Source organism: Amblyraja radiata, chromosome 33 (genome assembly GCF_010909765.2).
Source record: "Amblyraja radiata isolate CabotCenter1 chromosome 33, sAmbRad1.1.pri, whole genome shotgun sequence".
Lineage (NCBI taxonomy): Eukaryota > Metazoa > Chordata > Chondrichthyes > Rajiformes > Rajidae > Amblyraja > Amblyraja radiata.
Window position 1 is genome coordinate 26,720,285 of NC_045988.1, and position 17,421 is coordinate 26,737,705.

The following is a 17,421-nucleotide window of genomic DNA, read 5'->3' on the forward strand; positions in this document are numbered from 1 at the left end:
CTAGAGGAGGGGCAGTGCTGGACCTCCTGTTAGGAAATGAGACGGGACAGGTGGCGGAGGTATGCATTCGGGAGCACTTCGGGTCCAGTGATCACAATACCATTAGTTTCAATATAATTATGGAGAGCGTCAGAACTGGACCTAGAGTTGGGATTTTTGATTGGAGAAAGGCTAACTTTGATGAGATGCGAAATGATTTAAAAGGAGTGAACTGGGACATTTTGTTTTATGGGAAGGATATAGAAGAGAAATGGAGGACATTTAAAGGGGAAATTTTAAGAGTACAGAATCTTTATGTTCCTGTTCAGTTGAAAGGAAACAGTAAAAATTGGAAAGAGCCATGGTTTTAAATGGAAATTGGACATCTTGTTCAGAAAAAGAGGGAGATCTACAATAATTATAGGCAGCATGAAGTAAATGAGGTGCTTGAGGAGTATAAGGAATGTAAAAAGAATCTTAAGAAAGAAATTAGAAAAGCTAAAAGAAGATATGAGGTTGCTTTGGCAAGTAAGGTGAAAGTAAATCCAAAGGGTTTCTACAGCTATATTAATAGCAAAAGGATAACGAGGGATAAAATTGGTCCATTGGAGAGACAGAGTGGACAGCTCTCTGCAGAGCCAAAAGAGATGGGGGAGATATTGAACAATTTCTTTTCTTCGGTATTCACCAAGGAGAAGGATATTGAATTATGTGAGGTAAGGGAAACTAGTAGAGTAGCTATGGATACTATGAGTTTCAAAGTAAAAGTAGTACTGACACTTTTGAAAAATATAAAAGTGGATAAGTCTCCAGGTCCTGACAGGATACTCCCTAGGACATTGAGGGAAGTTAGTGTAGAAATAGCCGGGGCTATGACAGAAATATTTCAAATGTCATTAGAAACGGGAATAGTCCCCGAGGATTGGCGTACTGCGCATGTTGTTCCATTGTTTAAAAAGGGTTCTAAGAGTAAACCTAGCAATTATAGACCTGTTAGTTTGACTTCAGTGGTGGGCAAATTAATGGAAAAGATACTTAGAGATAATATATATAAGCATCTGGATAAACAGGGTCTGATTAAGAACAGTCAACATGGATTTGTGCCTGGAAGGTCATGTTTGACTAATCTTCTTGAATTTTTTGAAGAGGTTACTAGGGAAATTGATGAGGGTAAAGCAGTGGATGTTGTCTATGTGGACTTTAGTAAGGCCTTTGACAAGGTTCCTCATGGAAGGTTGGTTAAGAAGGTTCAACTGTTGGGTATAAATGCAGGAGTAGCAAGATGGATTCAACAGTGGCTGAATGGGAGAAGCCAGAGGGTAATGGTGGATGGCTGTTTGTCGGGTTGGAGGCAGGTGACTAGTGGGGTGCCTCAGGGATCTGTGTTGGGTCCTTTGTTGTTTGTCATGTACATCAATGATCTGGATGAAGGTGTGGTAAATTGGATTAGTAAGTATGCAGGTGATACCAAGATAGGGGGTGTTGTGGATAATGAAGAGGATTTCCAAAGTCTACAGAGTGATTTAGGCCATTTGGAAGAATGGGCTGAAAGATGGCAGATGGAGTTTAATGCTGATAAATGTGAGGTGCTACACCTTGGCAGGACAAATCAAAATAGGACGTACATGGTAACTGGTGGGGAATTGAAGAATGCAGTTGAACAGAGGGATCTGGGAATAACCGTGCATAGTTCCTTGAAGGTGGAATCTCATATAGATAGGGTGGTAAAGAAAGCTTTTGGTATGCTAGCCTTTATAAATCAGAGCATTGAGTATAGAAGCTGGGATGTAATGTTAAAATTGTACATTGTAAAAGGATGAGAGGGATAGACAGAGTTGATGTGGACAAGCTTTTCCCTTTGAGAATAGGGAAGATTCAAACAAGAGGACATGACTTCAGAATTAAGGGACAGAAGTTTAGGGGTAACATGAGGGGGAATGAGCTTCCAGTGGAAGTGGTGGAGGCAGGTTCGTTGGTATAATTTAAAAAAAAATTGGATAGGCATATGGATGAGAAGGGAATGGAGGGTTATGGTATGAGTGCAGGCAGGTGGGACTAAGGGAAAATAATTATTCGGCACGGACCTGTAGGGCCGAGATGGCCTGTTTCCGTGCTGTAATTGTTATATGGTTATATGAAATGTCGGGCGAGGGTTTCAACAACTAGCCTGCACTCCCCTGATTGTATTTTGTGCCTCAACATCCCCCAGGTTGGAAACTTATTAGGAAACAAGCGTTCTACAGTTATCACATTGTATTATGGAGCATTCAATTCATCACCAGCCGTGTTCCTGATTGTCAAGGTGAGAACTCCAGACAAGAAGCCAACTCTGCGAGCTGTGCCCAGGTAGACGAATCTCTGGCCTTGAATTAGAGTGGAAAACATTGGGACTGGTGAAGATAGAGGATATGGACAAAGCCATGACAGGTTTAGGCAGACGGAATAGAGGGAAACCGATAAGGGCTAGCGGACCCCTTCTGATGGTGACGTCATATAGGATGATGAAGCAAATATTCGTGAAACTTTAGGAATCCGATTGTCTAAAATATAATGGTTTGGTGTATAAAGACTACATTCTTTATAGTCCATATTTTTCTTTAGTCCGTAATATTATTGGGACAGGTGCATTCGTACGTGGCAACGTTGAGCTGCGGTCAAGAGAAAGAGAGGGAGAGAGAGCAGGAGTGAGGTTGCACCAGCCCCAGCCCCAGCCCCTCCCCCCCACCCCCCGCAGCCTGTGTCGAAGCTCGGCATCACGTGAGTGGGAATAGAGAAAGAGGATTGGGGGTGAAAGGGAATGTGAAACAGATGGACAGTCCCTACCCCTCCCCCTTCCACTCTTCCTCCCCACTATTTCCCCTCTCTCCCCCCACCCCTCTCCCCTTCCCTCCACACTCATACCCCTCCCTCCCCTACCCCATCCCTTCCCCCCCCCTCCCCCACACCTCTCTCCCCCTCCCTCATCCCTCTCTCCCCCTCCCCATCCCTCTCTCCCCCTCTCCATCTCCCTCTCTCCCCCTCTCCATCTCCCTCTCCTCTCCTCACCCCTCTCCCTCTCCTCCTCCCACCCCCATCCCTCTCTCCCCTACCTCCTTCCCCCACCCCTCTCTCCACACTCTTACCCCTCCCTTCCCTACCCCATCTCCCACCTCCCCTCCCACCCCATCCCTCCCTCCCCTCCCCCACACCTCTCTCCCCCTCCCCATCCCCCTCTCCCCATCCCCCATCCCTCTCTCCTCCCCCTCTCCATCTCCCTCTCCTCACCACTCTCTGTCTCCTCATCCTCCTCCTCCCACCCCCATCCCTCTCTCCCCCCCTTCCCTCCCCCACCCCTTTCCCTCTCCCACCGCTTTCCCTCTCTCCCCCACCCCTTCCCCCCCCCCACTCTTCCCCCTCCACCCACACTCTTCCCCCTCTACCCCTACCCCATCTCCCTCCTTGCCTCCCTCCCCCCTCCCCCACACCTCTCTCCCCTTTCTCTCTCCTTGCCTCCTCCACCCCTCTCTCCTCCCCTCCCCCACCCCTCTCCCTCTCCTCACCCCCCATACCTCTGTCTCCCCCTCCCTTTCCCCTCTCACCCCACCCCTTCTCCTACCCCTCTGTCCCTCTTCCACCACTCCCCCTGTCCCTCTTCCACCACTCCCCCTCTCCCCCTCCCTCCCCACTCTACCACTTCTCTCCACCCTCCCTCTCCCACTCTCCCTCCCCACTATTTCCCCTCTCTCCCCCTATCACTCTCCCCCTCCCTCCACACTCTTCTCCCTCCCTCCCCTACCCCACACATCTCTCCCCCTCCCCAATTCCTCTCTCCTCCCGTCCTCCACCTTCTCCCTCTCCATCTCCCTCTCCTCACTCCCGCTCCCCCACCCCTTCCCTCTCCCACCCCCTTCCCTCTCCCCATTCTTCCCCCTCCATCCACACTCTTCCCCTCTACCCCTTACCCCATCTCCCTCCTCACCCCCCTCCTCTACACCTTTCTCCCCCTACCCTCTCTCCTCCCCTCCCCCACCCCTCCTCCCCCTCTCCATCTCCCTCTCCATCTCCCTCTCTTCACCCCTCTCCCTCTCCTCCCCCTCCTCCTCCCACCCCCCTTCATTCTCTCCCCCACCCCCTTCCCTCTCTACCCCACCCCCTTCCCTCTCTACCCCACCCCCTTCCCTCTCTCCCCTTTCCCCCTACCCCCTGTCCCTCTTCCACCACTCGTCCTACCCCTCCCTCCCCACTCTTCCCCTTCACTACCCCACCCCTCTCTCTCCCCCTCCCTTCCCTTCCTCCCCCACCCCTTCCCCTACCCCTCTGTCCCTCTTCCACCACTCCCCCTGTCCCGCTTCCACCACTCCCGCTACCCCCCTCCCCCTCCTTCCCTCCCCACTCTTCCAATTCTCTCCCACTCTCCCTCCCCACTCGTTCCCCTCTCTCACCCCACCCCCTCCCTCCACAATCTTCCCCCGCCCCCCTACCCCATCTCCCTCCTCTCCCTTCCTCCCACCCCCATCCCTCTCTCCCCACCCCCCTTCTCTCTCCCCACCCCCCTTCTCTCTCCCCACCCCCCTTCTCTCTCCCCACCCCCCTTCTCTCTCCCCACCCCCCTTCTCTCTCCCCACCCCCCTTCTCTCTCCCCACCCCCCTTCTCTCTCCCCACCCCCCCTCCTCCCTCCCTACTCTTCCTCCTCCCTCCCCACTCTTCCTCCTCCCTCCCCACTCTTCCTCCTCCCTCCACACTCTTCCCCCTCTCTCCCCTACCCCATCTCCCTCCTCCCCTCCCTCCCACCCCCCCCCCCCCCCCCACACCTCTCTCCCCCTCCCCTCTCTCTACCCCCCTCTCCATCTCCCTTGCCAAAGACATTCTTGCCATAGAGAGAGTACAGAGAAGGTTAACCAGACTGATTCCTGGGATGTCAGGACCTTCATATGAAGAAAGACTGGATAGACTCGGCTTGTACTCGCTAGAATTTAGAAGATTGAGGGGGGATCTTATAGAAAATTACAAAATGCTTAAGGGGTTGGACAAGCTAGATGCAGGAAGATTGTTCCCGATGTTGGGGAAGTCCAGAACAAGGGGTCACAGTTTAAGGATAAGGGGGAAATCTTTTAGGACAGAGATGAGAAAAACATTTTTCACACAGAGAGTGGTGAATCTCTGGAATTCTCTGCCACAGAAGGTAGTTAGATGTGGTTAAAGGGATCAGGGGGTATGGAGAGAAGGCAGGTACAGGTTACTGAGTTGGATGTTCAGCCATGATCATATTGAATGGCGGTGCAGGCTCGAAGGGCCGAATGGCCTACTCCTGCACCTAATTTCTATGTTTCTATGTTTACCTCTACTCACCCATCTCCCTCTCCTCCCCCTCCTCCTCCCACCTATCCCACCTATCCCTCTCTCCCCCACCCCTTCCCTCTCTACCCCACCCCCTTCCCTCTTCCCCCCCCGCCCCGTTCCCCTACCCCTCTGTCCCTCATCCACCACTCCCCCTACCCCTCCCTCCCCACTCTTCCACTTCTCTCCCCCTTACCCCACCCCTCTCCATCCCCACCTCTCCCTCTCCCCCCCACCCCTTCCCCTACCCCTCTGACCCTCTTGCACCACTCCACCTACCCCTCTGACCCTCTTCCACCACTCCCCCTACCCTTCTCCCCCTCCCTCTCCACTTCCACTCCTCTCCCCCCCTCCCCCTCCCACTCTCCCTCCCCACTCTTTCCCCTCTCACCCCTCTCCCCCTCCCTCCACACTCTTCCTCCTCCCCTACCCCCATCTCCCTCCTCCTCTCCCTCCCCTACCCCATCTCCTTCCTCTCCCCTCCTCCCCCACACCTCTCTCCCCTCCCCCATCCTTCTCTCCTCTCCTCCCGTCCCTCACCCCTCTCCTCCCCCTCTCCATCTCCTCCTCACCCCTCTCCCTGCCCACCCCCTACTCCTCCCACACCCATCCCTCTCTCCTTCAACCCCCTCCACACTCTTCCTCCTCTCTCCCCCTCCCCATCTCCCTTCCCACCCCCCTCTCTCTCCCCCCTCTCTCTCCCCCTCCCTTCCCTCTCCCTCCCCACTCTTCCCCCTCTCTCCGCTCTTCCCCTCCCTCCACTCTCTCCCCCCTCTCTCCCCCCTACCCCTCTCCCGCTCCCTCCACACTCTTCCCCCTCTCCTCCATCCCCTCCCTCTCTCCTCTCTGCCCCTCCCCCATCCTCTTTCCCCCCTCCCCCCACCCTTTCTCACCCCCTCCTGCATGCCTCTCTCCTCCCTTTCCCCCTCTCTCCCCTCTCCCTCTCTCCTCACTCCTCCCCCTCCTCCCCTCCCACACCAACCCCCACCCCTCTCTCCCCCTACCCATCTCTGCCTCTTCCACCACTCCCCTTACCCCACTGCCCCTTTTCCGCACTATTATCCTCCCCTTCCCTCACCACTTTCCCCCTCTCTGCCCCTACCCCTCTCCCCCTCCCATCCCACTCTTCCCCCGCCCCCTACCACTCTCCTTCCCCCCCTCCTCCCCCTCTCTCCCCTTCCCCATCCCTCTCTCATCCCCTCCCCCACCCTACTCTCCTCCTCCCCTTCCCCCCTCTCTCCTCGCCCCTCCTCCCCTCCCACCCCCTCCCCCAACCTTCTTCACCCCCATCTCCCCCCACCCCCTTCCCCTCTGTCTTGCACCACTCCCCGCTACCCCTCTCCCACCCCCCTACCCCTCTCCCCCACTTCCTGTCCTCCCCGCTCTCCTCCCACTCCCCACTCTCTTCCCCCTTCCCATCCCCCTCTCTCTCCCCCTACCCCGCTCTCCTCTCCCTCCCAAATCTCTCCCGTTTCCTCCTCCCCCTCTCCCCTCCCACCCCTCCCTCCCCTCTTCTCACCCTCCCCCCACCTGTGTTTGGGGGTTGGTTAGTGTGAGTGTGATGCCGCAGCCCCCACCCCCCCCCCCCGCAAACGCGCGTTGGGGAAACAGACCCAACGGGTCTGCACTTGGTATAGTATATACATATGTGTGTGTGTGTGTGTATGGGCTGGTCACCCAACGCAATATTTCACCTCTCCACCAATTCCAATATTGCTGGCCAGTGGGGGGGAGGGCTTTCTGTTGCACTAGTATGGGTGTTGTGGGCTGAAGGGACTGGTTTCCAGAGGGATTGTATGGACATTGTGGGCCGAATGGTTTCTTGTGCTGGCAGCTGAGTCACTGAGGCCAGGCAGCTCAGTCGCTGCGGCCTGGCAGTACAGTCACTCGGACCTGGCAGGCTGGCAGCTGAGAAACTGCCAGAAATTCTGCCCAAAACAGATGACAGACTGTGAAAGAGAAGGTGGAGGGGATAGAAACATAGATAGAAACATAGAAAATAGGTGCAGGAGTAGGCCATTCGGCCCTTCGAGCCTGCAGCGCCATTCAATATGATCATGACTGATCATCCAACTCAGTATTCTGTACCTTCCTTCTCTCCATACCCCCTGATCCCTTTAGCCACAAGGGCCACATAAGATCTCCCTTCAATCTTCAAAATTCTAGAGCGTACAAGCTGAGTCTATCCAGTCTTTCTTCATATGAAAGTCCTGCCATCCCAGGAATCAGTCTGGTGAACCTTCTCTGTACTCCCTCTATGGCAAGAACGTCTTTGCTCAGATTAGGAGACCAAAACTGTAAGCAATACTCCAGGTGTGGTCTCACCAAGACCCTGTACAACTGCAGTTGAACCTCCCTGCTCTTATACTCAAATCCTTTTGCTATGAATGCTGACAAACCATTCACTTTCTTCACTGCCTGCTGCACCTGCATGCCTACTTTCAATGACTGGTGTACCATGACACGCAGGTCTCGTTCCATCTCCCCTTTTCCTAATCGGACACCATTCAGATAATAGTCTACTTTCCTGTTTTTGCCACCAAAGTGGATAACCTCACATTCATCCACATTATACTGTATCTGCCATGCATTTGCCCACTCACCCAACCTATCCAAGTCACCTTGCAGCCTCCTAGCATCCTCCTCACAGCTACCACTGCCCCCCAGCTTCGTGTCATCCTCAAACTTGGAGATGTTGCATTCAATTCCCTCATCCAGATCATTAATATATATTGTAAATAGCTGTGGTCCCAGCACTGAGCCTTGCGGTACCCCACTAGTCACTGCCTGCCATTCTGAAAAGGACCCGTTTACTCCTACTCTTTGCTTCCTGTGTGCCAGCCAGTTCTCTATCCAAATCAATACTGAACCCCCAATATCGTGTGCTTTAAGTTTGCATACTAATCTCTTATGTGGGACCTTGTCGAAAGCCTTCTGAAAGTTCAGATATAACACATCCACTGGTTCTCCCTTATCCACTCTACTAGTTACATCCTCGAAAAAATTCTATAAGATTCGTCAGACATGATTTACCTTTCATAAATCCATGCTGACTTTGTCCAATGATTTCATCACTTTCCAAATGTGCTGCTATCCCATCTTTAATAACTGACTAGCATTTTCCCCACTACCAATGTTAGACTAACTGGTCTGTAATTCCCCCTTTTCTCTCTCCCTCCCTTTTTAAAAAGTGGGGTTACATTAGCTACCGTCCTATCCTCAGGAACCACTCCAGAATCTAAAAAGTTTTGAAAAATTATCACTAATGCATCCATTATTTCTGGGGCTACTTCCTTAAGTACGCTGGGATGCAGCCTATCTGGCCCTGGGGATTTATTGTCCTTTAATCCATTCAATTTGCAAGCCAACAAAACACATTTTCTGAAAGCCCTTTAAAAAGCCAATAGGGCAATCGCTCACCTCCCGGCGGCCCAACCCTCACCTCCTGGCGGGAAAAACAAAATTATCAGCAAGGTTAGCATTACCTTTATCCTTGGAAACCTTTCTATTGCTATTCATGTAATGAGGAGGCAGCCATGATCCCAGCGTCCTCGCTGCCTAGCAACCATAAAACTAAGTGCGGGATTGGCCAATTTGCGTCTGACCTCAATGTCACACCTGCATTGATTGGGCAATTGCTACTCAAAAAATTTGAGGTTTTTCTCATATTTCTTCAAAATGTGCAGGTTTTGTTCTTGATGAGTTTCAGGTATGATTTATATAATATTTTTACACAATATGTTAAAAATTCAGGTAGTTCTGTGAGTTGGGTCACAAAACTAAATGGAAAAGCTCCTCGGCCCACAGCCTAGTAGATTCGGGAATGCGTAATGGCAGTGACGGTGGATGTGGCAGAACATAGGTATATGCAAACATTTATTTTGTCCCTCTATTCTCTTTCCTCTGCCTTGATGTCTGCAGGTGTTGTATGAAAGCAATATTTCCCTGAGATCCATCTTCTTGGTCATCAGTGGCCTGAGCCTCATCCATGTCCTGCGAACTATATTCCTGCTGCCCCGGACACACATCCCCTACTTCCTGCCACCGGGTTATAGCTACGGGTAAGCTGAAAGCTCTGAGTTTGGTGGCGAATAAATGCGGGACGGTGCAACAACGTTTGTACATAAACTGGATTAGATTCTAATCATGGGATTCAGTGGATTTTTACACAGAAAACAGATGACTGGAATGAATTGCAGGCTGGGAGATTGACAAAGACAGATTATATTCATAGCAGTTACCCCCTCGAGCGAACTACTCGCAATGAATCCAATCGTAAAATAAACGTGTGTGTGTGTGTGCGTTTTATGGGGAATAACACATTTTTACATAGGGAATAACAAAATCTGGTATTGTATTATTCTGGGAATTAATATAATTACGATTTTGGGGTCGGAGCAGTTATATGTTGAGTAATACATCCCTGAATGTGAGCAGTAGACTGGAATTTACTCGATGCATTTGAAGGATCTTACATTGAATGGCAGATACCAAGAAACGAGTTACAGCCTAAGTGTATTCGAGATAATGTTTATATAATCAATCTTCAATATATTGGAGAGAATCGGAAAGTTTCCATGTAGAATACCAAATGACTGGAGTGCGTAGCCTGGGGAGGAATTGTAACATATACTGTACCAACAAGGTTTGAGATTTGTGTAGTGGGGTGAGGTTATAACATAAGTAACCGGTTATACACACAAATTCATTGGATATGGGGTGAATTCACAATTAGGTTTCATTGGACTCAGTCCCATACACAACAAATACCCTGAGAGCTTGTGCTGCAATTTGATCTGTGCCAATGACATGGAGACGATTGATTGTTTTCCCCCATAGGATGACCTGTGAGATATTTACACGGAATACGCCCCCCCGTGAAGAGGGGGTGACCCACCAAAGCCAGGGAGCAGCCGAGTCAGGAGGCGAGATGATTGAGGGGGTGGTAATGGCCACTGGAGAGAGAAGAGAAGAAAAGCAACAAAATACCGAAGGAGACACTGGGGAGGCAGGGGAAAATGAGCAACGGAAGATTGAGGAAGTTGTCGGAGAAGGAATGGAAGAGACGGACGGCGGAGAGCGAGGGGGGAGCCGGGAGCTCCAAGGAAGCATGGGAGAGGGGTACGGGGTTAATAATGGGAACCTGGAGCCCAATGGGACAGAAGGTGAGATTTCTTGTAGCTCATAGCAATTTTCATCCAGCATCCAGTCTCCGCCCCTTCTATGAGTTCTAGCTGTCTCCTTGTATCACGCCTACCCTTACTCGGCTCCCTTCCTTTCTTTTCTTCCGACACCCCCCCGACCCCCTCAATGCCATTCCATTCCGTGCCACCAAGCCTCATCCAATCTTCACCCCTTGGCCTTTGTCCGGTCTTCCCATTCATTTGTCTTTCCCCCCCATCGCATAGGTTCCCCGCCTTCACCATTCTTGTTGCCCGGTCAGACTCCCCGGGCCCATTCCCTCATCTTCCCTGTTTTTCCTTGACTCCCGTTGCTTCACGCTTTCCCTCCCTGCACCTCCTCCAGTTTCTTGTCCACCTCCTTTCCTTGCACAGTCACCCTCTTGTTTCTTTCCTACTGCCTCTGTCCCTCCATACCTCGTGCACACTTTCCTGCCTCCTCCCCTTTCTATTTCTCTCTGACACCATTCCTACTCTTGCCATTTCCTACCCGTACAATTCTTTGCTTCTCTTCACTTTCTGATCCTACCACACCGAGACCCTTCCAAGTCGCAACACTTGTACATTCTCCTCACCTCCCTTTAACTCCCCGGTATTCAGTCATTACTCTCTCCCGCGTTACCCTCACTCTGCTTTACTTATGTCTCTGCCTTTTCCACTTCTCATGTGTATTGCACGTCTCCACCAACCCCGCCAGACCTTTTCCTCCACTCTCTTCTGCTATTCCTGCCATTAGTGTCGCCCCTTTTGACCCTTTCATATCCTCGTGTGTGGGTATCAAGTTCAGTTGGGGTTAGGATGAAATGTCGGAATTGCACCCGCCGCTTCCTCTGGTAGTTCCATGCAGAAATTCGCCAATCTCCAGTGAAAAAATGTGTCACTCTGATTTTATTCAAACTTCTCCCTTTTCTCAGTAAACATGTCCCTTTCTTCTTGACTCTTGTGGATTGAGAAAAAATGAGTATGATTATAGCACACCTATGCCATAGAGTCACAGAACCACAGATCAAAACAGCACGGAAACATTGCCTTCAGCCCATCTTGTCCATACCACACATCTTGGTATACTAAATTTGTTCCATTTGTCTGCCTTGGGCCCAGAGCCCTGTAAACCCATCTTATCCATTTATTAATATTTGCACCGAACATGATGCCATGATCTCATCTGCCTGCACATGACCCATATTTCTCTATTCATTGGACTTCCATGTGCTTACTTAAACGTCACTATTGTATCAGCCACCACTACCACTCAGGGTAATGCGTTCCATGCATCCACCACTCTCTACATAAACAATCTATTCAGGGCATCTCCATGAAACATTCCACGTCTTATCTTACATCTGTGCCCTCAAGTGTTGGACATTCCACCCTGGGAAAAGGATGTTACTCTCTATCCTACTTGTGCCTCATAATTCTATATACTTCTATCGTCTCCCCTCAATGTCCGATATTCCAGAAAAAATAACTTTTCCAACTTCCCCAATCCAGGTAGCATTCTGGTTACCCTCCCCTGCCCCCTCTCCAAAGCCTTCACATCCTTACTGTATAATGGCACCAAGAACTGCGCGCTATATTAAAAATGAGGGCTAACCAAATCCCCACAGAGCCACATCATGGCTTCCTGACTCTTCTACTCAATGTCCCTTGCAACGAAGACAAGCAAACCATATGACTTCTTTACGATCCTATCTACTTGTGTTGCCTCCTTCTGTGAGTCACGAACTTGGACTCTAAAGTCCCTCTACACATCAATGCTATTAGAGGTCTTGCCATTAACTAAATACTTTCTTCTTACATTCAATCATGCAAAATGTAACACCTCACACTTACTCAGATGAAACATAACCTGCGATTTCTCCACCCATTTCTGCAGATGATTCCACCATATCTGCTGACAACATTCTCTACAGCCGGCAACCCCTTGGGGTTTGGTGCTGTCAGCAAACATAGAAGCATATATGCAGGAGCAGGCCATTCGGTCCTTCGAGCCAGCACGGTCATTCATTGTGATCATGGCTGATCATCCACAATCAGTAACCCGTGCCTGTCTTCTCGGTTGGCTTGAAAAAGCAAAGCAAATGTGGTGGTGGTTGGTTGGTTTGAAAAAGCAAAGCAAATGTGGTGGTGGTTGGTTCTAAAAGCTAAGAAAATGTGGTAGTGGTTGGTTTGAAAAATCTAAGCAAATGTGGTGGTGGTGGTTGGTTTGAAAAAGCTAAGCAAATGTGGTGGTGGTTGGTATGAAGAAGCTAAGCAAATGTGGTGGTGGTTGATTTGAAAACGCTAAGCAAATGTGGTGGTTGGTTTGAAAACGCTAAGCAAATGTGGTGGAGAAGCCCAGGAGTGGTTGGAGCGGGAGGAGCAGCGTCCGGGTGGTGAGTTCAAAAACCGAGCGCGGAGCTTTGTTCCACAGAGGCCCAGGAGCGGGAGGAGCACCCAATCTGTAACATTCCATCACATTTCAAAATAAGTGGGCTTGAGGAAGCCGCTGATTGGTGGAAGCTGACTAGAGGAAGCAGCTGATTGGCAGTCAGATCTCTGCTGATTTCTTCCAGCACTTTGTATTGTATCCTGAGTAAGGGGGGAGAATGAGGGCCAGGGCAGTTTACTGTTCTGGATGTCAGATGTGGGAAGTCATGGATTCTGATGTCCACATCTGCGACAGGTGCGTCGAGATGGGGCTCCTAAGGGACCGTATTAGGAACCTGGAGCAGCAGCTCGATAACCTCTGCCTGGTCAGGGAGAGTGAGGAGGTGATAGAGAGGAGTTATAGAGAGGTGGTCACTCCTAGACCACGGGAGGCAGACAAGTGGGTCACGGTTAGGAGGGGCAGAGGCAGGGACTAGAGAGTACCCACGGTGGCTGTACATCTTGGAAATAAGTACTCCTGTTTGAGTACTGTTGCAGGGGACAGCCTACCTGGGTGTAGCGACAGCGGCTGGGCCTCCGGCACAGAGACCGGCCCTGTTGCTTAGAAGGGTAGGGAAAAGAAGAGGATGGTAATAGTAATAGGGGACTCCATAGTTAGGGGGTCAGATAGGTGATTCTGTGGACCCAGATGGTAGTTTGCCTCCCTGGTGCCAGGGTCTGGGATGTGTCTGAACGTGTCCAAGATATCTTGAAATGGGAGGGAGAGGAGCCTGAAGTTGTGGTACATATAGGTACCAATGACATAGGTAGAAAAAGAGAAGAGGTCCTGAAAGGAGAATTTAGGGAGTTAGGAAGAGAGTTAAGGAGAAGGACAATCTCAGGATTACTGCCTGTGCCACGTTACAATGAGAGTAGGAATGGAGTGAGGTGGAGGATAAATGTGTGGCTGAGGGACTAGTGCAGAGGTCAGAGATTCAAGTTTCTGGATCATTGGGACCTCTTTTGGGGAAGGTTTGACCTGCACAAAAAGGACGGGTTGCACTTGAACCCGAGGGGGACCAATATCCTGGCGGGGAGATTTGCAAAGGCTACTGGGGAGACTTTAAACTAGAATGGTTGGGGGGGGGGACTCAAATAGAGAAAGCTAGTAGACAGTGTGTGAGGCAGGAGGCAGAGAAGGGAAGCACTCAGACCCAACATGTAGGGGAGAAAGAAGAAAAAGATAATAAACAGAGAATAAGAGGTGGTGGGTTTCTTAAATGTGTATATTTTAATGCTAGGAGCATTGTAAGAAAGGTGGATGAGCTTAGAGCTTGGATTGAAACCTGGAAGTATGATGTTGTGGCGATCAGTGAAACATGGTTGCAGGAGGGCTGTGATTGGAAACTAAATATTTCAGGATTTCGTTGCTTCAGGTGTGATAGAATTGGAGGGGCAAGTGGTGGAGGTGTTGCATTGCTTATCAGGGGAGATATTACAGCAGTGCTTTGGCAGAATAAATTAGAGGGCTTGTCGAGGGAGGCTATTTGGGTGGAACTGAGAAATGGGAAAGGTGTAGCAACACTTATAGGGGTGTATTATAGACCGCCTAATGGGGAGCGAGAATTGGAAGAGCAAATATGTAAGGAGATAGCAGATATTAGTAGTAAGCACAAGGTAGTGATTGTGGGAGATTTCAATTTTCCACACATAGACTGGGAAACACATTCTGTAAAAGGGCTGAATGGTTTGGAGTTTGTAAAATGTGTGCAGGATAGTTTTTTGCAGCAATACATAGAGGTACTTACTAGAGATGGCTAGTGCTTTATCAAACTTTATCAAAAAACCAAACAATTACATTTTGAATTTGGAGACAAACCACAAAAACTATTAGCACGTCAGTTACGAAAAATGGAAGGGGAAAAAATAATTCATAAAATTAGAACAGAGACAGGAGAATTATTAAAAATGCCCAAGGACATAAATGATAGATTTCTCCAATACTATCATAACCTTTATTCAACTAAAACCGTAGCACAATCAGAAGGAATAGCAGATTTTTTAATAAAATGTAATTTAAAAGGTTTAGATTCAAACGATAGAGAATTATTAGAAAGGGAGATTACGATAAAGGATATTGAGGAGTCTATTGGCTCTTTAAAAAATGGTAAAGCAGTAGGACCAGATGGTTTAGGCTCCGAATTTTATAAAAAAATTTATGATTTGCTTTGCCCACGTTTACAAAGACTGTATGAGTATATCTATACTCAACAGAAACTTCCAGACACTTTAAATGAATCTATAATAACACTTATTCCTAAAGCTGATAAAGATCCGGAAGACCCGGGATCATACAGAGCAATTGCACTTTTAAATACAGATCAGAAAATATTAACTAAAATACTAGCGCATAGATTAAGTACAGTGATGAATAAATTAATACACCCTGACCAAACAGGCTTTATTCAGAAACGGTACTCATATTATAATCTAAGAAGATTATTTAATATTATATATTCCAAGAGAATTATTAATGAAGATCTAGCAATAATCTCACTTGACGCTGAAAAAGCATTTGATCAGGTCGAATGGTCTTATTTATTTTCGGTGATGGAAAATATGCAGCTAGGGGAGAAATTCTGTACATGGATAAAACTGTTATATACAAATCCCACGGCTAGAATATTTACAAACCAAAGGTTGTCATCTAAATTTAACCTATCTAGAGGTTGTAGACAAGGATGCCCGTTATCTCCATTATTATTTGCGCTTGCTATTGAGCCACTGGCAGAAAGAGTTAGGGGGCATCCGGAAATACATGGGTATAACACAAAGGACACAGTGAATAACATTTCTCTATACGCAGATGATGTATTAATTTACATTACAAAACCAGAAATTAGTATTCCAAACTTATTAAAGCTAATAACCCAATTTGGTTCACTTTCAGGATACAGAATAAATTGGAATAAAAGTGAAATTATGCCAATAAGGGAACATAACAAACAGATAATACAACAATTTCCATTTAAAATAGTAAATGAAAAATTTAAATATCTAGGTATTTATGTAACTAAGATATATACATCATTATTTAAAGCAAATTTCCCCCCATTACTGAACAAACTACATAAGAATATTCAATACTGGAAAACACTTCCTATCTCAATGGTTGGCAAAACTAATGCCATAAAAATGATTTTTTTACCGCAAATATTATACCTTTTTCAGACAATTCCGATATATCTGGCAAAAAACTTTTTTTTTAAATTGGACTCTAATGTTAATGATTTTATCTGGGATTATAAGAATCATAGGATAAACAAAAGACACTTGTGTAAATCAAAAATAAATGGAGGCTTGGTTTTACCCAACTTTTTGTTTTATTTCTGGGCAGTTAATATTAAAAGTATGAATTTCTGGTTGGAAGAAATAGATCATCAACCAGACTGGTTAAAAATGGAAAAGGAAGATTGTTTACCTTTTGATATCGGTTCGATATTATTTGCTACGTCTAAATTAAACAAATACATTTATAGGGAAAACCCTATAATATTTAGTGCTATACGAATTTGGAAACAATTAAAAAAGACATTAAAATTAGATAATTTATCACTTTTTCTTCCAATTGTGAATAAACCTTTGTTTAAGCCTTCATGGTTGGACGGGGGTTTTACACAATGGAAGAATTATGGAATTAAAAATATGGGACAACTTTACAAGGAAGGCACTTTTCTGACATTTCAGGAGTTGCAACAGACTTATGGACTTCGAGGAAATGATTATTTCAGATATCTTCAACTTAGAGATTATGTAAAATCGAACTCTCAAAATTTTCGAATTAGAAATTCAGAAATTGTTGATGAATGTTGGAACAAACATCCTAATACAGAAAAATTAATATCTTATATATATAATATCTTATTAGACAGTGACATTCCTTCGACGGACTTACACAGACAAACATGGGAAAAAGAATTAAATCAAGTAATAACGAAAGATACTTGGGAAGAAAGTTTGCAACACATACATCAGTGTTCACTAAACGCCAGACATTCTCTAATACAATTTAAAGTAATACATAGGTTACATTATTCAAAAACAAAACTACATAAAATTTTTCAACATATCTCACCTATATGTGATAAATGTCAACATTTAGAAGCTACATTATCTCATATGTTTGCAAACTGTATAAAAATTTAAAAATTCTGGGTAAATATTTTCAGTATAATATCTAAAGTAACCAACACACAATTGGACCCAGATCCAAAATTAATAATACTCGGAATATTAGAATTAAATCAAACATTTAGAACAACACAAAGAAACTTTATTGATTATAGTTTAATAACAGGAAAAAAATTAATTCTAAAATTTTGGAAAGGCCCTACGGCCCCCACAATCAAAATGTGGATTATAGAAATGACGGAGACCTTAAACGTGGAAATAATCAGATTTTCCCTGTTGGACAAACAGGAATTATTCGTTGGAACATGGTCTCCTTTTATTGATTACTTAAAGGGTCAGAATAGTTCAGCACAGGAACCTGACTAGCACTCGGGCTAAAGAATGGATGAAATGCTATACTCTGAA

At 47.2% G+C, this 17,421-nt stretch overlaps 1 protein-coding gene across 1 annotated transcript in view; it reads left to right on the forward strand.

Moving 5' to 3' along the window:
- LOC116991181 (solute carrier family 43 member 3-like) overlaps window positions 1–17,421 on the forward strand; it is a 104,242-nt gene that overhangs the window by 14,758 nt on the left and 72,063 nt on the right. The window contains exons 5-7 of the mRNA XM_033049551.1: window positions 2,189–2,281; window positions 9,218–9,357; window positions 10,136–10,461. Of these exons, the coding sequence (XP_032905442.1) occupies window positions 2,189–2,281; window positions 9,218–9,357; window positions 10,136–10,461 (559 nt within the window). The remainder of the gene's footprint in view (window positions 1–2,188; window positions 2,282–9,217; window positions 9,358–10,135; window positions 10,462–17,421) is intronic.